We start from the raw sequence: 18,084 nt of genomic DNA, 5'->3' as shown, positions 1-18,084 counted from the left end.
TATGTAAGTTTTCAGAATGATCTAAGAAGCACTTACATTATATTTTTGTGAAATAAATTAGTTTCATACATAAAAATAAATATATATTTTGGCTTTAAGTTTGTGCTTATTCTTATGAATTCTCTCAGTTTTAAAGCCTCAGGGCTTATGATATACATGATTAAGCCTTATATAATCATTATTTTATATTGAGATATTATTTTTCATTCTTTTTATAGTGACAAATATGATTTTATTCATTTATTTACAGAGTGAAAAGTAAACATAAGGATGAACAAAATCTAAAATCAGGAAAGAAGCCACTCCAGTGCACCGCATGGCTGACAACTCAGGAAACTTGGAAGCGATTTTGAAGATCGTCTTGTGCCATGTCCTATGATTCTATGAATCCCCTTGGGCCTCTGATTTATAACAATGAAAAGCTGCCAATTAGCTGTTTGTCCTTACAAATACTTTATATTGTTCAAATTTTTCTATGTTTCAAACTAAATTTAAAGTGAGATAAAATTAGATAAATATTCTTAAATCCACGTCTAAGTACAGATGTTTTTCAAAGAAGAAAGCCAAGTTAAAAAAAGAAAAAGATTATGTGTTGTTTCAATATTTCCTGCCATCTAGAAGTCAAAGGCTATCTTAAAACCCAGTTATTAATTAACTTGGCATGTCAAAGGGGTATATTTATATAAACTGCTTTCAGGGCTAAGGCTTCAGCAATTAAATGTTGAACAGAAGAATATTAAGCATTGATAGGGTTGTGAAAGCGCAATAAAAGTTTATGAGAAGTCAATATATACCTGAGCAATTTTCTGTGATCATTACTTTAACAGCCTTGCCGGACTCCAACACAACAGCAAAGAGCACGGGCTGTGAGCTAAGGTAAGTCTCTAGGTCCCATTTATTACTGCGGCAGTGTTTCTAAGCAAATATGCTTTTTAAAATTATGTTAGAAATATCAGCAGTTTTAAAACATATTCAAATAGTAGAGTTTTATTGTAAGTATGATGTTTGTTCTAAAGGCAAAGGAACAAATTCAAATTTTGTGAAATATAAGCGCTTTTTTTTTGCTGGCTTGCGCTAATAGGTGTAATTGTGTAAATATAAGTGGAATCTTGGTTTTGTTTAAATATGTTCCAATAGCAGAAAATAGATTCAAATTATTTTTGGAAAATATTGGGATATCCTGGTTATTGTAAAAGTATTTATTTAAAAATATCTACATAGTTAGAATATCTTCTAGATTTATTTAAATTTTAATTATCTATACCAGAACCTAAAAATATCATCCATCATACAACCATGTAATAAATTTTTATTAATGTAAAATTGGTTATCAATTATAATTTCCCCATGAAGTTTTGTTTAAAATTAATATGATCTGAGAAATAATTGCTATAATTTTCACCCACAGACCATAGATAATTTTAGACCTTTATGTTTTTGATTACTCATATCTAATTTGATTTTTATATATAACATTTATTCTGGTTTTCTAAATAAAGGAGGGTTGATACCATGATACTGTGCATCTTCATGCCTTTTGGTTGTATTATTTTAGATGTTGTAAAATATGTTTTTTAAATTTTTTGAGATTACAATATAATGTAACCATTATATTCCCCACCCTTTTCCTCTGTCCAACACTTTCCCCCATGGTCTCTTGCAAGTTCATGGTTTCTTTGTCTTTCATTGTTGTTTCATATACGAACGCTCACAGCTTTGTTAGCTTAGAAATTACTATATAAAAATTCATAACTAATTGTGGCTTAGTGACAAAAAATTCATTTAAACACAAATTCCTTTCTTTCTTCAGATGGCAAAGAAGAAGTTCAGTGGCTTAGAAATCTCTCTGATTGTGCTCTTTATCATCGTAACGATAATAGCTGTTGCTCTTGTTGTTGTTTTAGCTACAAAGGTGCCTGCTGTGGAAGGTAAGTAATATCACGGGCTTTAATCAGTGGAGGGGAGTCAGCCTAAACTTGTTCTGCAGTTGCTGTGGGTTGGAAACTGCATTGGAGCCCGCAAGGGAGAAGTGACGAACTGACTCTAATGAGGTTTAAGTTGTCCCTTGCTTCCGCAACCATGTGGCAGCACCAAAGCAAACCCTCCCCCAGTTAAATGAATAAATAAATAAATGAGATAAAATATTTTTAAAGTAACTTATGATAAGTGACTTGAAATGTGAAGACAGTGAACACAGTGTAAGTTCCAAAATTTCTACAGCATTTTCTGTCCAGTGGAGTCGCATGTCTTCAATAGAGTCACTGTATTAAGGAATCTGTGAACTTTAACATCACTGGACTTCCCAGTGTGTTATTTAAAAATGAGAAATGAGGAAAAAAGGGGAAATGTTAAAATAGGTTGAATAAATTGCCAGTGAAAAAGTCTCTCTCTCTCTGTCTCCCTCTCTCCGCTTCCCTCCTTTTTCTCTCCCTCCATCTTTCCACTCTCTCTGACACTCTTAAGGATGGCAAGGTTTTTGCTTTGGTTTTCAGAATTTGAAGAGCTCATGGATAGTGTAGTCACTGTTCTTGTCCTTGCTATGATGAATGACATAAGGAGCACATGAGAAAGTATGAGGAAAGCAATTAAGGCTCTAGGTTTCTAGTGACTTTTCCTGTCCTGATCAGAGTCACTGCACATGATTGTGGACATCCAAACTGTTTCTTCCTTTTCTGTTCTCTCCTGATATATAAGAACTGAAAAGGCTGCTACAAGCTGAAGTCATGTTAAGCAACAGCTACAGACCCTGTTTTGATTGTTGACAGCTCTATAATGTCAGTATTCCTCTCTTCTAGAAATCAGACCATATATATAATATTTAAAATTATTATGTAACTCTTTTGTTATACTGACCAAGGCTAGAATTTTTGGGTCTTTTAGTATCAAAAATTGATTTCACTTTAGTTATATAGAAATGAATCCATTTATTAAAAATTATTATTTCCTTGAGAAATATGTGAAAATAATTTTAATATTTTCTTCACCCAGAAACACAAAGTCCAACTCCCAGTCCTGGAAGGTGTCCCACCGCAGAAGATGATCCGATCAACGAGAGAATTAACTGCATCCCAGAACAACTTCCAACAAAGGTCTGCCAAAAATGCTCTGGATGATTTTAGAAATTTATATGCCATTATATGAAGAAAACTACTCAGTATAGAATAATTCCATATTATTAAAGATCTCAACATAAACTTTATGCTGACATTTTTTCTATATAAATGAAAGACAGAATTTATATTAAGGAGCTACCTCTGAATGCTTTTGGTTATTTCAAATTAGGAGGTTAATATCCATCCATATTTAACAAGCTGTTGTTGACATTATAAACCTTTATAAAAATGTATTTTTTTTTCCTATTTATTTTTTTTTTCTTTTTCAATGCACTTTATTCAGGAACCTTGAACAATAAATCATCTGACCCTGGGGAAAGCCAGCCCACAGCTTAAATAGCCTCTGGGTAGCCAACCCAGGCATGCCACATGGGCAATGCAGATAGGTCCACAAACATGGAAGCAAGCCAGATCCTCAGTCTTAGCCAAATGTGGAATTGTTCGTGACAGAGAGCACTCACCATCGGGAAGGTGGAAGGCGGAAACCAGCTCCATCTTTAAGGCATAGCATTCCGCAGCTCTCTACAGTTCCCCCTTTTTGTTTTAGACGCATCAGGCAAGAGTAGAGGTCTGATCTCTGATATTAGAAATAAATTGGGACTTCGTACTGATGTTCATTTAGGTGTCATCCACCCAAAGAGCATCAGACCCGTCCGATACCTTTTTCTCAGAGGCGGGACCTGGGGCATCAACCCGCATGCAACCAGACATGCTCTTCTCTGGGTCCAAAGCGGCTGACCCTGAGTGCAGTGCTTAGCCTTGCATCCTGAGTGTAACATTTTAGCTTTTTATGGTATCCAACCATGCTTGGGGAGAATGTCCTGCTTCAATGGCTGTAAAGGCCTGAATGATCATGGCTGCATCACACTGTTGTGAGACTCTAATCTTGCATATATGCCACAGGCAAACCAAGTAGACCAACACCAGAAGGCCTGCTAACGCTCCCATGACCGCCCATTCCTTCAGATGATTCATGGCTGCAGCAATCCATGATGATAATTCTGTGGCTAGTCCTGCGTCCACTCTGGTAGAATTTACTGTGACAATGGCCACTCTCAGCTGCTCCATCGTAGTATCGAATTCTCCAGTCCAATTACCTAAAATATAGCTCGACAATTGTTTAGACAGATTTGCAGCACAGGAAAAATTCTCATGTTATATGCTAGTGACTCAAAGTCCAGTATATTTTCATTGACAGCCAAGTTGAGCGATTTGCCATAGGGTATCAATTTGCTCCTGCACGAGGTCAATCCTCTGATTGAACACCATCAAGCTTCCTTTTAGTTGAGCATTAATTCCTTTATGTACAACTAAGTCATGAGCTACATTGGCTAAATGATTGTTCAGGGTCTGAGCAGTCTGCCCAGTATGACTCATGGCTAATGCCCCGGTGGTAGCTCCAACAGCCGCCAATGAGATGGTAGTAACAATGGTGGCTGTAGTTCCAAGATCCCTTTTCTGTCTGAAGAGAGTCATAGCGTGAGGGGCATCAACGGGCACAGGCACGCAGTGAGGCATGCGAGTAACCAGGGCATACATAAATTTACTAGCATTCCAGCATTGGGCAAAAAAGCAAGTATCATTACCACAATTACTTGGCTCTATCTGGCTAATAATGAATAAAAATGGGGGATATAGACAAACAGGTGTGGACTTATAGGAAATATTATGAGAAGCCTTAACCCCCTCGTTGGAACATCCTGCGTCAGTTCTAGAACTAGCAGTGGTGGTGTCCGAGGTCTGAGTAGGTTCAGGAGACCATTGCCCCCAGGGGCGAGACGTGCTCCATGCCAATTGACTAACTCCATGTTTTCCTCCACTTTTGAAAGTCGTTTAAGGTTCTTAAATTATTTTTTTCCCTTTTTTTTAAATTTTTCATCAATTACCCTTTATTCATTCTGCATCCCCCCATAAGCCCCTTTTTCCTATTTCTTAATGTATAATCTGTGAAAATGCAAGGCCCTTGAATATTACTTGCATATTTTAAGTTATACTATTTGTAGTTGGAGGCATTAAGAATACCCAGAAAATTATATATAACTCACTTTTCTAAATATATTTATATTTTATTCCATAAAAATTAATACAGAAGCTGATTGGATTCATGTAACCATATGTTGACTCAGACTTTTAATTCATAAAATTTGTGAAAATAAAAGTCAATGCATGTATGCATTTTGTGTTCATACCTTACAAGTTCTGTATTTGTGTTTGAACCTAAATTATACACTCTCCATCAGAAGAAATAATGGAATATTTTCCAGACCTATTAAGAATCATAATTTATACAAAACTTTCTCATTAATTCATTAGAAAATATTTAAATCAATAAAGTATGCATCAATAGTAATAACTTCTTTTATCCATTGATGACACAGCTGTAAAGAGCAATGCTTCCTGTTCTTCCCAAGGAACATTGGAAGATTAATACTGAATCCCTTTAAGAAGAACACTAGTCTTTCAGGAAATTGATACGTAAACAGGCAGGGATTTAGTATTTATGTCATCTTTAGATCTTTATTGTTAATTCAATCTATCACATTGATGAAGAATGTCTCCATACTCATGAGCATAGTAATAAATCGAGCTCAAGAAGTAAACAAAATCTAATTCAGCAAACACACATACATTTGTCATTCAAGAAACTGTGTGCCCAACATCTTGCTGCATGCTACTAGAGAGGCTGAGGCAAGATGATAAAAGTCTGAGGTTAGCATGGTAAATGAGCCAAGACTGTATATATATCTGTATATATCTGTAATGCACCTCGGTGGTAGAGCAATTACAGTGCATTGCATGGTCTGGTTGATTTTAGGCACAGGAAAAGAAGTCAAGGTGGATGGAGACAGGAACAAGAAGGGAGTTTCTTGACATTTAGATAGAAAAAAAACCTTTCAATTTAGTCAAAATAGTTTAAATAAGATTCTATTATTAAATGAACTCTCATTCATTGAATTTTAGACTTAACTGCAAATTCAAAATTTATCAAGGCTAAATGACTAGGTCAGAGAAGTTCCAAAAATGTGTACAAAGTTCACTCTGAGCTCATGTTCCGTATACTCAATAGGCATTAATCATTAACCAGGGTCTTAAAATGTTTTTAATTAGTTGATTTTCAAAGATAGGATTTTTTCTGCAGAAAACTGATAAAGTAAATGATGACTGGATGAAAAATAGAATGTGCCAGAAATCAGGAAAATGGTCTAAACATTCTTTCTTCTTTCGCTCAATTAAATGATAGTAGATATTTTAAATAGAACATTTATTCAAATTGTTACATGGATTTTTAATTTTTTTATTAATTACAATTCATTCATTTTGTATCCCAGCTATAGCCCTATCCCTATCCATCGTCCCTTCCCAATTCCACCCTTCCTCCCTCTTCTCCTTCTATACCCCCCCAAGTCCACTGATAGGGGAGGTCCTCCTCTACTTCCCTCTGACCCTAAACTACCAGGTCTCATCAGGACTGGCTGCATTGTCTCATCTGTGGCCTGGTAAGGCTCCTCCCCCATTAGGGGGAGGTGATCAGAGAGCCTGCAACTGAGTTCATGTCAGAGACAGTCCTTGTTCCCCTCACTAGGACACTGTTACATGAATTTTCATAATCTAATTTTTAATTTTGTGTTTCAAGAATATTTTCCTAATAAAACCTTATAAAAATGTCAAGATACTTGAACTATTAGCTTTCCATTCTCTTAAGTGATAACCTGAAATAGTAGTTTATTAATGTAGTGTATATTCCTGAAATCCTAAATATGAAATTAGCATTTAAATAAATATTAGTTAGCCAAAACAAGGCATTTAAGAATAAATTAGTCAAAAGAATTATTTTCTGTTAATTTCCATGAGCTTTCTTAATTATAAAAAGTTACATTAGTTATTCTATACTCAATGATTTATTATTATTGACAACATTTTGAATTTAAAATATGACATTTAAATTTAAATAAAATATTAAATTTAAAATATGAAACATGTTATGTATATAAGGCATGTACACTTACTGTTCAATAATGACAAAGTATGGAAAAGTCTAGCTAGTAATATAAACAACAGCTATATTCTCACTACCAGTGTTTTTGTCAGCATAGCTGCCCTAACAAATCAAATATCTCAGAGTCTACAGCTTCTGCACTTATTTTCCATAGCTCTGGAGGTTGGTTGTCCAAAAAAAAAAAAAAAAAAAAAAAAAAAAAAACATTTTCACTAATTTCTAGTGAGGATTTTCAATTTGTTTTTAAGTCTATATGCTTATTTCTATCATTCCCGTACCTCCTTTTTTTTTTTTTTTTTCCAACAAATCCCATTTTCCTACCTCCTTCACATTCCTGGACTCTTTCCTTAATTTGTATTATTGTATTATTACATATGCATAGACGAGTCCATTTGGTGTTGCTTGTCTCTGTGTTTTCAGAGCCGACACCTTGGTAGTGGATAACCAAACAGGTGGCTTATCCTTTAGGAAGACTGATCACCCTTTCTCAGTAATCATTGATTGCCTGTAATCTTCTCAGATTTCTCCGTCCATGCTGGCTCGTCCTGCCCGCATTATTGTTCCATCTTTTGTGTAGACAACCATATTGTTCGGATTTTATGGATGTGTCTTCCCTGTCATATTTAGAGGTCACTGTGCCACAGTAAAGATGCTGCTTATCGAGTCTTACTTGTAGGAATTAGGCTGTAGATGTATCAAGTGGAGGTAGTCTACACCATTACCTGATCTGCATATTTTGGAAAGTTAAAGGTTGCGGACTCTATGTGCTGCAAAAAGACATTTACTTCACTGATGAGGAGTGATAGCTTGGCCTGACTGTGGGTATCTAAAGAGAACTTTACTACTATTATTGTAGATGGTGTTTCTAGCCATCCCCACAGAACACTTCTTCAAAATGTACTCCAAAAGTCAGATTGTTTTCTAAGTAAGGACACCCATAGCTTTGAATGAGCTTTTGAAGGCTCCATGCTATGACTTTACTGTAGCTCCTACTCTTGCCTAAAGGTCCTTATCACCAACTAAAGTAAGATAGGAAGGGGAGGTAAGGCCTTTCTTCAATATTTAAGTTTGAGAGAAAATTTTCTTTATACCATTCTTTATACTGCATACTGATTCAACTTAGTATGTATATGAGTATATATTAGGATTCTAATTATACTATATATATGTACTCATGCCAAAAAATAAAGAACTAATGATATTTTTGCCATTTTATTTATGAGAGTTTAATGAAATTACGCCCATTAATAACTGTGCCTTAACCTTCTGTCTTTCAAGCAAATCAGAAAGAAACATGAAAACTCTTAAGATTATAATGAATAGAGGGAGCAGCTAAACAAAAGAAACATTAAATTGAAAAATAAGCTAAAATCAATAAATTATTACTTTTAAACTAATACTATAATTTATGTGTGTTGTGGGTAACATTATGACTGCCAAGTATTTATGTCAACTTGGAGTCACAAAACAAGATCTTATTTAGCAAAGGGCTTTTACAATTCTATTCCACCTGGTGTCTTTATACGGAGGCATTCTGACGAGCAGCAGACAGGATAAAATTGAATAAAGATTAAAGCCAAGGCAAGCCCACTCTGCCAAGGGTCACCAGCAGTCATACAAACACGGAAGGGTTCTTTAGGAGCATGCCTTCCTGGACACCTTGAGTTAGGGTGTCCACCAGCAGAAATGAGAGAATTCATTTCCATTGCTTTAAGCCACCTTTTATTTCCTGTTATTATTATTTTTTTTCTGGCAGCTCCGGAAAAGTACTAATAGAGTGTATTTTGAGAAATTTACTATAATTTTACTTTACTAACTTTTCAGTTTGTCAAAATGTGCTTACAATGTGTGTTATTTTTGTTTTTAAAACATAACCTTACACCTTTTTGGATTGCTATGCCTATGTCTGGTTCTAATTTTGTCTTTGAACTAAGTTAAAACAAAACATCTTAGAAAGGCTGTATACTGTCCATTATTTTCGAGTATGACTTTGTGTATTTCTGGACCTTTTGATAGGTTATATAACGGGAAATAAGACTGTCCAAAGAAAGGCTGCACAACTGCACATACATGATGTTATGAGAGGTGTCAATTAATCCTTTTCCAATCTTATGTAATGCATATATATATATGTGTGTGTGTTACTGTATATGAAGCATTTTAATGTGATATAAAGATAAGAGTTTAATGTCTACCTTTGCTTAATTAACATTTATAATTTGAAAACTTGTTTTCCAAAAAATATTCAAAACATTGTACCAGTATCCAGATTATAAAAATATGTCATAATTGAAATTTTTATTATATAAATATTCAGTTTCACTGTTGAGAATGAAAAATGCCACCATGCCATTCAACATTTTAAGAATGCATTTATGACTTTTTTTAATTTATATGATTTACATAGTAAAATTACTGTATGGTCAATGTTTTGTAATACTTATTAAATTATGGTAGTTTGCTCTATTTAAAATAACTTTACTAAAATGTTTTGCTAACAAATGGTTGAAAACTTGTCACAAAAATCCAAGCTGAGACTGTGATTAGGTAGTCAAGCAGTTGCCTAGCATGCACAAAAAATGACTTGTGTTTTAACCCTAGTCAAGGCTGCAAAAATCAGATGTGCTTGAATTAAATCTAGATTTTTATTGACACAACTTCTCCTGCATTTGATATTTAATTAACATAAGTATTAGATTTTTTTTCTTTTTTAGTATCATGATGAAGAAAAAAAAACAGAATTATTGAGAGGGCAAAAGATCGTAAAATGTGTGAGCTTAGAGTGATAACAGTAGGTAAAACAAACACTAGCATATTGGATTAGAATGCCAAACGCGTTATTCATTAAAAATCTTTTTCCAGGCACAATGTGAAGAGCGTGGCTGCTGCTGGCGCCCATGGAACAACTCTATCATTCCTTGGTGCTTCTTTGTAAATAATCATGGCTATAACACTGAGGCATTAAACATAAAAAGTACTGGTAAGGAGTGTCCCTACCATGACAATTCAATATAAGTTTTGAAGTTGAAAGAGACTATTTTAAGTTGTTCTTTGAAAATAGTATCTTCACCTCCATGAATTGTCACTTGAGTTTTTGATCTTAGCCATTCTGATGGGTATAAGGTGAAATCTCAAGTGACAATACATGTTGGAGAGGATGTGGAGAATGGAGAACCCTCCTCCATTACTGGTGGGAATGTAAACTTGTACATGCACTTTGGAAATCAATCGGTGCTTTCTCAGACAATTAGGAATAGTGCTTCCTCAAGATCCAGCTATACCATTCCTGGCATATAACCAAAATATGCTCAAGTATACAATAAGGACAGTTGCTCAACTGTGTTTATAGCAGTTTTATTAATAATAGCCAGAATCTGCAAACAATCCAGATATCTCTCAACTGAAGAATGGATACAGAAAGTGTGGTACAATTTCACAAAGGAATACTACTCAGCAATTTAAAAAAAGGAAATCATGGAATTTACAGGCAAATGATGGGAACTAGAAAAGATCATTCTGAGTGAGGTAACCCAGAAGCAGAAATACACTCATGGTATATATTCTCTTATAATGGGATATTAGACATATAATATAGCATGAACATACTAAAACCTGTACACCTAAAGAAACGGAACAAGAAGGAAGACCCTGGGTAAGATGATCAATCCTCACTCAGAAAGGCAAATGGGACAGAGATCAGAAGAGGGAGAAGACAGGGAACAGGACAGGAGCCTACTACAGAGGGTCTCTAAAAGATTCTACTCAGCAAGGTATCAAATCAGATGCTGGCACTAATAGCCAAATTTTGGGCAGAGTGCATGGAATTTTATGAAAGAAGGGTAAGATGAAAGACCTAGAGGGGCAGGAGCTCCACAAGGAGAGTAACAGAACCAAAAATCCAGACAAAGGGGTCGTTTCTGAGACTGATACTCCAACCAAGACCATGCATGGAGACAACCTAGACCCCTGCACAGATGTGGTCCATAGCACCTCAGTGTCCAAGTGGGTGTCCTAGTAATGGGAGAAGGGGCTGTCTCTGACATGAATGAAGTGGCTGGCTCTTTGATCACCTCCCCCTGAGGAGGAGGTGGTAGCCTTACCAGGCCACAGAGGAAGACCACGCGGCCACTCCAGATGATAGGCTAGGGTCAGAGGGAAGGTGAGGAGGAGCTCTCCTATCAGTGGACTGGGGGAGGGGCATAGGAGGAGATGAGGGAGGAAGGGTGGGATTGGAGGGGAACAAAGGAGGGGGCTGCAGCTGGATTACAAAGTGAATAAACTATAATTAATAAAAACACATAAGCAAGAAAGAAAATAGTATCTGCAATAGAATCTAATATGTACATTCACCAGATCTCTTAAGTACTATTTTGAGATGTTTTTCTTCAAGATTGCATCATGTAAAGTTTGAAAAGAAATAGTCATTTCTGATAGTATAATAAAACTATTAATATGAGATAGATTGTTAATAATTTTTAATATCCATGAATTACTTAAAAATAAGTGTCCACCTACTTTTCTTAAGGACTTGAAGCCAAATTGAACAGGATATCTTCCCCTACTCTATTTGGAGAAGACATCCAGAGTGTCCTCCTTACAACTCAGAGTCAGACCAAGAATCGTTTTCGCTTCAAGGTTTGTCTGTTATGATTTCTACAGATTTATTATCTATCTATCTATCTATCTATCTATCTATCTATCTATCTTACTTGTGCATATTGTGTGTGTGTGCGCACCAGTGTTTGTATGTGTGTGTGACATGAGAGCAGCACTCATAGATTCCTGAAGAAGACAATAGATCTCCTGGAACTGGAGTTATAAACGGTTCTGCTGCATCATGAATGATCTGAGAACTGAATGCAGGTCCTCTGCAAGAACAGCTAGAGATATTAACTACCGAACCATCTCTTCAGCCCTTGCCTTTTAATATCTTTAAGAAAGGTTTTGTCATAAAGTTTACTTAAAGAAAATAGGAGGGTTATCCTTTCCATATGTTCTTTACCCTGAGAAATGTTTATTTCAACAAGATAACTACAATAGTAGTTACCTTTTATGTATCATTCTCTTCTTGAAGATTTTATCAATAATAGCAGTTTATTCTGTAGCCATTTTTCAATAATTCATAAACATATTTATTTTAGGTTATTGTCCTGAGAATAACTGGTGCTTAATGAATGTTTGTATTAAATGTAGTCCATATAGGATTTCTTTTCTTTAATTTTATTTATTTGTTTATTCACTTTGTATCCCCAATGCAACCGCCTTCTTTGTCCCCTCCCAGTCCCCTCCACCCTCCCTCCTCTTCCCCTATTTCCTTTCCCTAGGCCCCTGATATGGGAGGACTTCCTCCCCTTCTATCTGACCCTATCTCTCTTATCTTGCCAATAAATAATATTTATTCAATCATATAAACAACTCTTAAGCACTTAAATATAATTATTTCTTAACTATTTGTATGGTTTATATGTGCTCAACCATTAAAATGTTAAATTTACATTGTGACATTAATAGACGTTTTATAAAACTATATTATATAGATTTATATGTGTATGTATTTCACAGTTTGTATGCAATAAATCAGAGATGGGAGTAACACAATCACTTACTGTTTCTGCATTAAAATCTTGCAGATCACAGATCCAAATAACAAGAGATATGAAGTGCCACATCAGTTTGTACAAGAAGTTCCTGGAATCCCAACTGCTGACGCACTTTATGATGTTCAGCTCTCAGAAAAGCCATTCAGCATTAAAGTGATCAGGAAGAGCAATGGCAGAGTCTTGTAAGTGATGCTTGTATTTTGCATTTATATTGGTCCAAATAGGTGGCCAATGTCATCCTGATGCCAGAGAGTAAGAACATCTTAATGCCAGTGCCAAATCACAAGTATACAATTTTCTCCCCTTAAGAGGAGGTGGAGATCTATAGATCACATAATGATAAAATAGTTTTGATTCCCCTGGAAGAAATAAACTAAAACACAAACATGAAAACACCAGCGGCTAGCCAATCAAAGAAAGAAATGGAAGAAATGGAGGGTAAATTTTTGTACTGCCAATATTTACTCATATGGAAGAATGGCCATGTACTTTGCTCTTGTTATTTCTTTCTCTAAAACAATTCTCAGAGCTAGATGGTTTCTATTCAGTGAGAGATGAATTTCCATGGCAATATCAAAATCATTTTCTCACACCTGTCGAATGTATTGTCTGGGTAAAGGAGTAATTGTTGCAAAGAACTTAGTAAAATTTAGCATTTTCCTATAAAAATACAGCATCTGTATGGTTAGCATTACACACACACACACCCACACACATATTAAGAATTAATAATAAACAGTTATGGATTTTAAAAGCGGCAAGCAGGGATGTATGGGAAGATTTGGGGGAACGGAGGGTAGGGGAAATGATATAATTATATTATAATCTCATACATAAAAGAAAGAATTATATTAAGACTAAAATAAATAAATTTTAAAAGGAAATGTGAAGATGCAGGCTCTTATGTTACCACATAATACAATGTTAAACAATGCCGAAAATAAAATCTCATAAATTTACTTTGACTAAAGGTATTTGGACATTTTTATAGTTTGCTTTGTGCTATAACCTAAAAATTTGCTTTGTGCTATATCATAAAAATATCCTAAATTCTAAGCAGAGAAAGAGACACACTTCACTGAATCACTTCCACGTAAAATCTTGAATGTCTAGCCACAGACGTAGAGTAACACGATTGCTTATCTCGGTCTGGGTGGCAAAGGATAGGAGATTTTTGCTAATGGCTCAAACACTGAGAATATGTTTTTCATGACACTTTTATTGTTTTGGGAAAAACTGACAGTTGAAATTAAGTTTGGCTGAATGAAAGCAAATAGAGTGATGCATTATACAGTGCCCAGCTCAACAAAGCACTGTTTAAACCTGGGCCTGCAGAATACGATACACGATCTTTAAAAACACCACTTGCTTTGCTGTTTATTTATTGATTTACAGGTTACATCTGTATAACCTTGGTGATAGTGGTAGCTAAATTCTGGGACTGTGACTAGGACTACAGGGGAGGACGTCTATGAAAATTGTGTCGAGGAAAACCGTGTTCTGTTTATGCTGTAAACAGGTTCCATTTCTGGAACAACTTGAACTTTTTCCATTCATAATCACAGCTGAAGGCTGACACCTTAAGGAATAAAATGCCCTAGATAATGTCAACATTAAACTAAAAACAACGTACCTTCTCTTTTTTCTTCTCCTTTTGTGCCTCAGGTTTGATACCAGTGTTGGTCCGCTGGTGTACTCCAACCAGTATCTGCAGATTTCCACAAAACTTCCCAGTGAATATATTTATGGCTTCGGGGAACATATTCATAAGAGATTTCGTCATGACTTATACTGGAAGACGTGGCCAATCTTTACTCGTGATGAACTGCCTGGTGATGTACGATACCTGGGCTTTATAGATTACACTGTACTCTGGGGAAGTTAATGCATTCACTTCTTTTTCACAACATTAGTTAGGTGACAGGGCTGATTACATTATTTGTATAATTGAAATATTTACCCTAGAATCAAACTTATTTTTAACTTTTATCTGTCTATTACATTTCTATATTACTTTTGGGTTCAGTATAAATAAAAGGGAATAATATATTTGTACACGAAGAGTAAATTTTCAGAACCAGGGACTGTCTTATACAAGCAATACATGCTGCATTGTATACACCTTTTCTTTTTAAAATTCTTATATTTTTATATTAATTACAGTTTATTCACTTTGTATCCCAGCTGTAGTCCCCTCCCTCATTCCCTTGCAATCCTACCCTCCATCCCTCATCTCCTCCCATGCCCCTTTTCCCAGTCCACTGATAGGGGAGGTCCTCCTCCCCTTCCATCTGACCCTAGCCTATCAGGTCCCATCAGGAGTGGCTGCACTGTCCTCCTTTGTGGCCTGAAAGGTTCCTTCCCCCGCAGGAAGAGGCTACCAAAGAGCCAGCCACTGAGTTCATGTCAGAGACAGTCCCTGTTCCACTTACTAGGGACCCCACTTGGAGACTGAGCTGGCATGGGCTACATCTGAGCAGGGGTTCTAGGGTATAACCATGAGTGGTGGAGTTATCAAGTTTTACAGCATCTTCAAACATAATGTGTTCGGTTGACCTTCCTTCATCTTCTCGGAAACCTCTCACCTTCTTGTTCCTCAACTTGTATCCTTCTACCCCTGTAGCTTTTCTTCTCTTTTCTGGCTTATATGCTCTGTTACCCGTTTCTTTTCTCAGAGTCTGTTTCTCTTCTTCTCATGGTCATCTTTCTGTTTGCATGACCTGTAAAATGAGAGAGTGAAAGAAAAATGAGAGGATGGAGGTTTAAAACCAGAGGGAACATAAGGACATGTGTAGCATTTGTCTTTCTGAGTCCAGGTTACACAGCTTATTATAGTACTTTCCAGCCTCCTATATGTCTCTTAAAATTACCATTTTCTAAAAACTGAATAAAAATCTGTCATGTATATTTATGGCATTTTTATAATTTATTTCTTAGCTGAGGGACGTCTAGTGCGGTTGATGCACCTGCTGTTGTGCGTTGTGTAGCAGTAAGCGATGAATGTGGAGTGCGTTGTGTAGCAGTAAGCGATGAATGTGGAGGCGATCTTTTGGGTAGGATATGGATCCCTCCGCATATATACCAGAATTGGTATAGATCTGTAATATGGAAACTTCGTGGGGTTTTTTGTTTTGTTTTCGTTTTTTTTTTTTTTTGGAACTTCTGCACTGATTTCCATAATGGGGGTACCAGTTTATCCTCCCCACATCAATGAATATGTGTTCTTTTTACACACATTCCCATTTGGTTTTTCAGCAATTTTTTTTTTGTTTGTTTAAATTTTTAATGTTTGTATTTTGATTTAATATGCACATGAATTTTCTGCGCACTCATGTCTGTACCGTGTGCCTGCAGAGGTGAGAGGAGGTCATGAATTCCTAGAACTGGAGTTACTAGTTCTTAGCTTACATGTGGATGTGGGGAATAGAGTTCACGTCCTCTGCAAGGGACTCTAGTATTCCTATCCACTGAGCCAACTCTCTAGCTATCTTTTATTTCTTGATGATAAACAATCTTATTCAAAAGATATAAAATATAAGTTATTTTAATTTGCATGTTCCTAATGGATAAAGATACACTGCACATTTTAAAATATTTTTATCGAAATAAAAAATATTTTTAAAAATGTATTTATTTTTTGGATCTTAGGGAAGAGGGTTAATCCTCATTCAGAAAGGCAAACAGGATAGGCCAGAAGTAGGAGAAGACAGGTAGCAGGACAGGAGTCTTCCACAGGGAACCTCTGAAAGACTCTACCCATTAGGTTATTGAAGCACATGCTGAGACTTTGGACACAGTGCAGGGAATCTTACCAAAGAAGGGGGAGATAGAAAGACCTGCAGGGGACAGGAGCTCTACTAGGAGACCAACAGAGCCAAGTTATCTGGGGTTCTTGCAGAGGCTGATGAATCAACAAAGGACCATGCATGGAGAGAACCTAGACCCCATTCTCAGATGTAGCCTATGAGCAGATCAGTCTCTATGGAGGTTCCCTAGTGAGGAGAGCAGTAGCTGTCTCTGACATGGACTCAGTGGCTGGCTCTTTGATCACCTCCTCCTTATGAGGTGGCCTTCATAGACCACAGGGAAAGAGAAACAAGACAGTCCTGATGAGACCTTATAGGCTAGGGTCAGGTCATAGGGGAGGAGGACATCCTCTATCAGTGAACTAAGGGAGAAACATAGAGGGGGAAGAGGAAGAGAGGGCGGATCCAGGAGGAGATGAAGGAGGGGACTATAACCGGGATACAATGTAAATAAATTGTAATAAATAATAATAATAAAGAAAAAATTTAAACAAAATTTAAACTTCCAGGACTTTCCAACGCTTCAAAAGAGGATGATAGTCAAAATGTCTAGCTTTTGCATGGATTTGTTTCTTTATTAATGTGAAATTCATAAAAGATCAATCACTAAATTAAGCTTTACTTATTGCTTAGTTACCTTCATTATTTTTATACCAATGCTAACACTATTATTTCTCCAAATGAGTAAATGGATAGTTGGTTTTAAGGAACTCAGTATGAAAGTACTGATAAATTCTAGCAGTCTTTGTTTTTGTAGCAACAGCATTGCCATCTGAAATAAACACCAGGATGAAAGCTACTTTATTCCATCTTTCTATCCAGGCTTTCTTTTAAGCTTCTGTCTAACATGAATTAGAAAGACTTAGGAGATGAGGGAGGGTAGGGTTGGGAGGGAATGAGGGAGGAAACTATGGCTGGGATACAAAGTAAATAACCTTTGATTAATATAAAAAAATAAAAATTATAAAAAAATACTTACCTTTCCATTGTCAGTATTTTAAGGATTTGCCTGTATTATCTCATGTTCTCATCTATGCCTGCCAAGTACACTGCAGAAATTTAGGATAGACATCTTTCTGTACCCCATGGAAAAAAATGAGTCCTGATGTGTGTGTGTGTGTGTGTCTGTTTGCCATAACATCAATATAGCTTATTCAAATATATTTAATTCTAATAAAGCAAATATATATTAAAAACAGGAGACATTATTGTGTAGTTGCAACATATTAACACACTCATATCCTATTTCGCTCAAAAGATTATTAAGTGCAGTAGATATTTTTTATACCATAAATATTTATGTGATATATAAAAAGGAATGTAAAATAAAAATAATGGTAAAATAAAAAAGCAAGTGAGTTTGTAAAGCATATTTTGTCTTCATTTTGATTCTGTTCAAAATTTAAAGCCTGATACTTCGCCTTGCAGAATAATCACAATCTCTATGGGCATCAGACATTCTTCATGGGCATTGAAGATAACTCTGGGAAGTCATACGGTGTTTTTCTTATGAACAGCAATGCAATGGGTAAGTGTAACTCATTCAATGACATGTTTCTATAAAATAT

The 18,084-nt window shown here is 35.8% G+C and overlaps 1 protein-coding gene across 1 annotated transcript in view; it reads left to right on the top strand.

The window, feature by feature from the left end:
• Window positions 1-715: 715 nt before the first annotated feature.
• Si (sucrase-isomaltase) overlaps window positions 716-18,084 on the top strand; it is an 89,933-nt gene continuing 72,564 nt past the window's right edge. The window contains exons 1-8 of the mRNA XM_060378437.1: window positions 716-876; window positions 1,811-1,928; window positions 2,989-3,089; window positions 9,973-10,090; window positions 11,636-11,745; window positions 12,741-12,892; window positions 14,376-14,547; window positions 17,945-18,044. Of these exons, the coding sequence (XP_060234420.1) occupies window positions 1,811-1,928; window positions 2,989-3,089; window positions 9,973-10,090; window positions 11,636-11,745; window positions 12,741-12,892; window positions 14,376-14,547; window positions 17,945-18,044 (871 nt within the window). The 5' untranslated portion in view covers window positions 716-876. The remainder of the gene's footprint in view (window positions 877-1,810; window positions 1,929-2,988; window positions 3,090-9,972; window positions 10,091-11,635; window positions 11,746-12,740; window positions 12,893-14,375; window positions 14,548-17,944; window positions 18,045-18,084) is intronic.

Source organism: Meriones unguiculatus, chromosome 2, assembly GCF_030254825.1.
Source record: "Meriones unguiculatus strain TT.TT164.6M chromosome 2, Bangor_MerUng_6.1, whole genome shotgun sequence".
Lineage (NCBI taxonomy): Eukaryota > Metazoa > Chordata > Mammalia > Rodentia > Muridae > Meriones > Meriones unguiculatus.
This window is presented reverse-complemented; position numbering and strand designations above follow the sequence as displayed.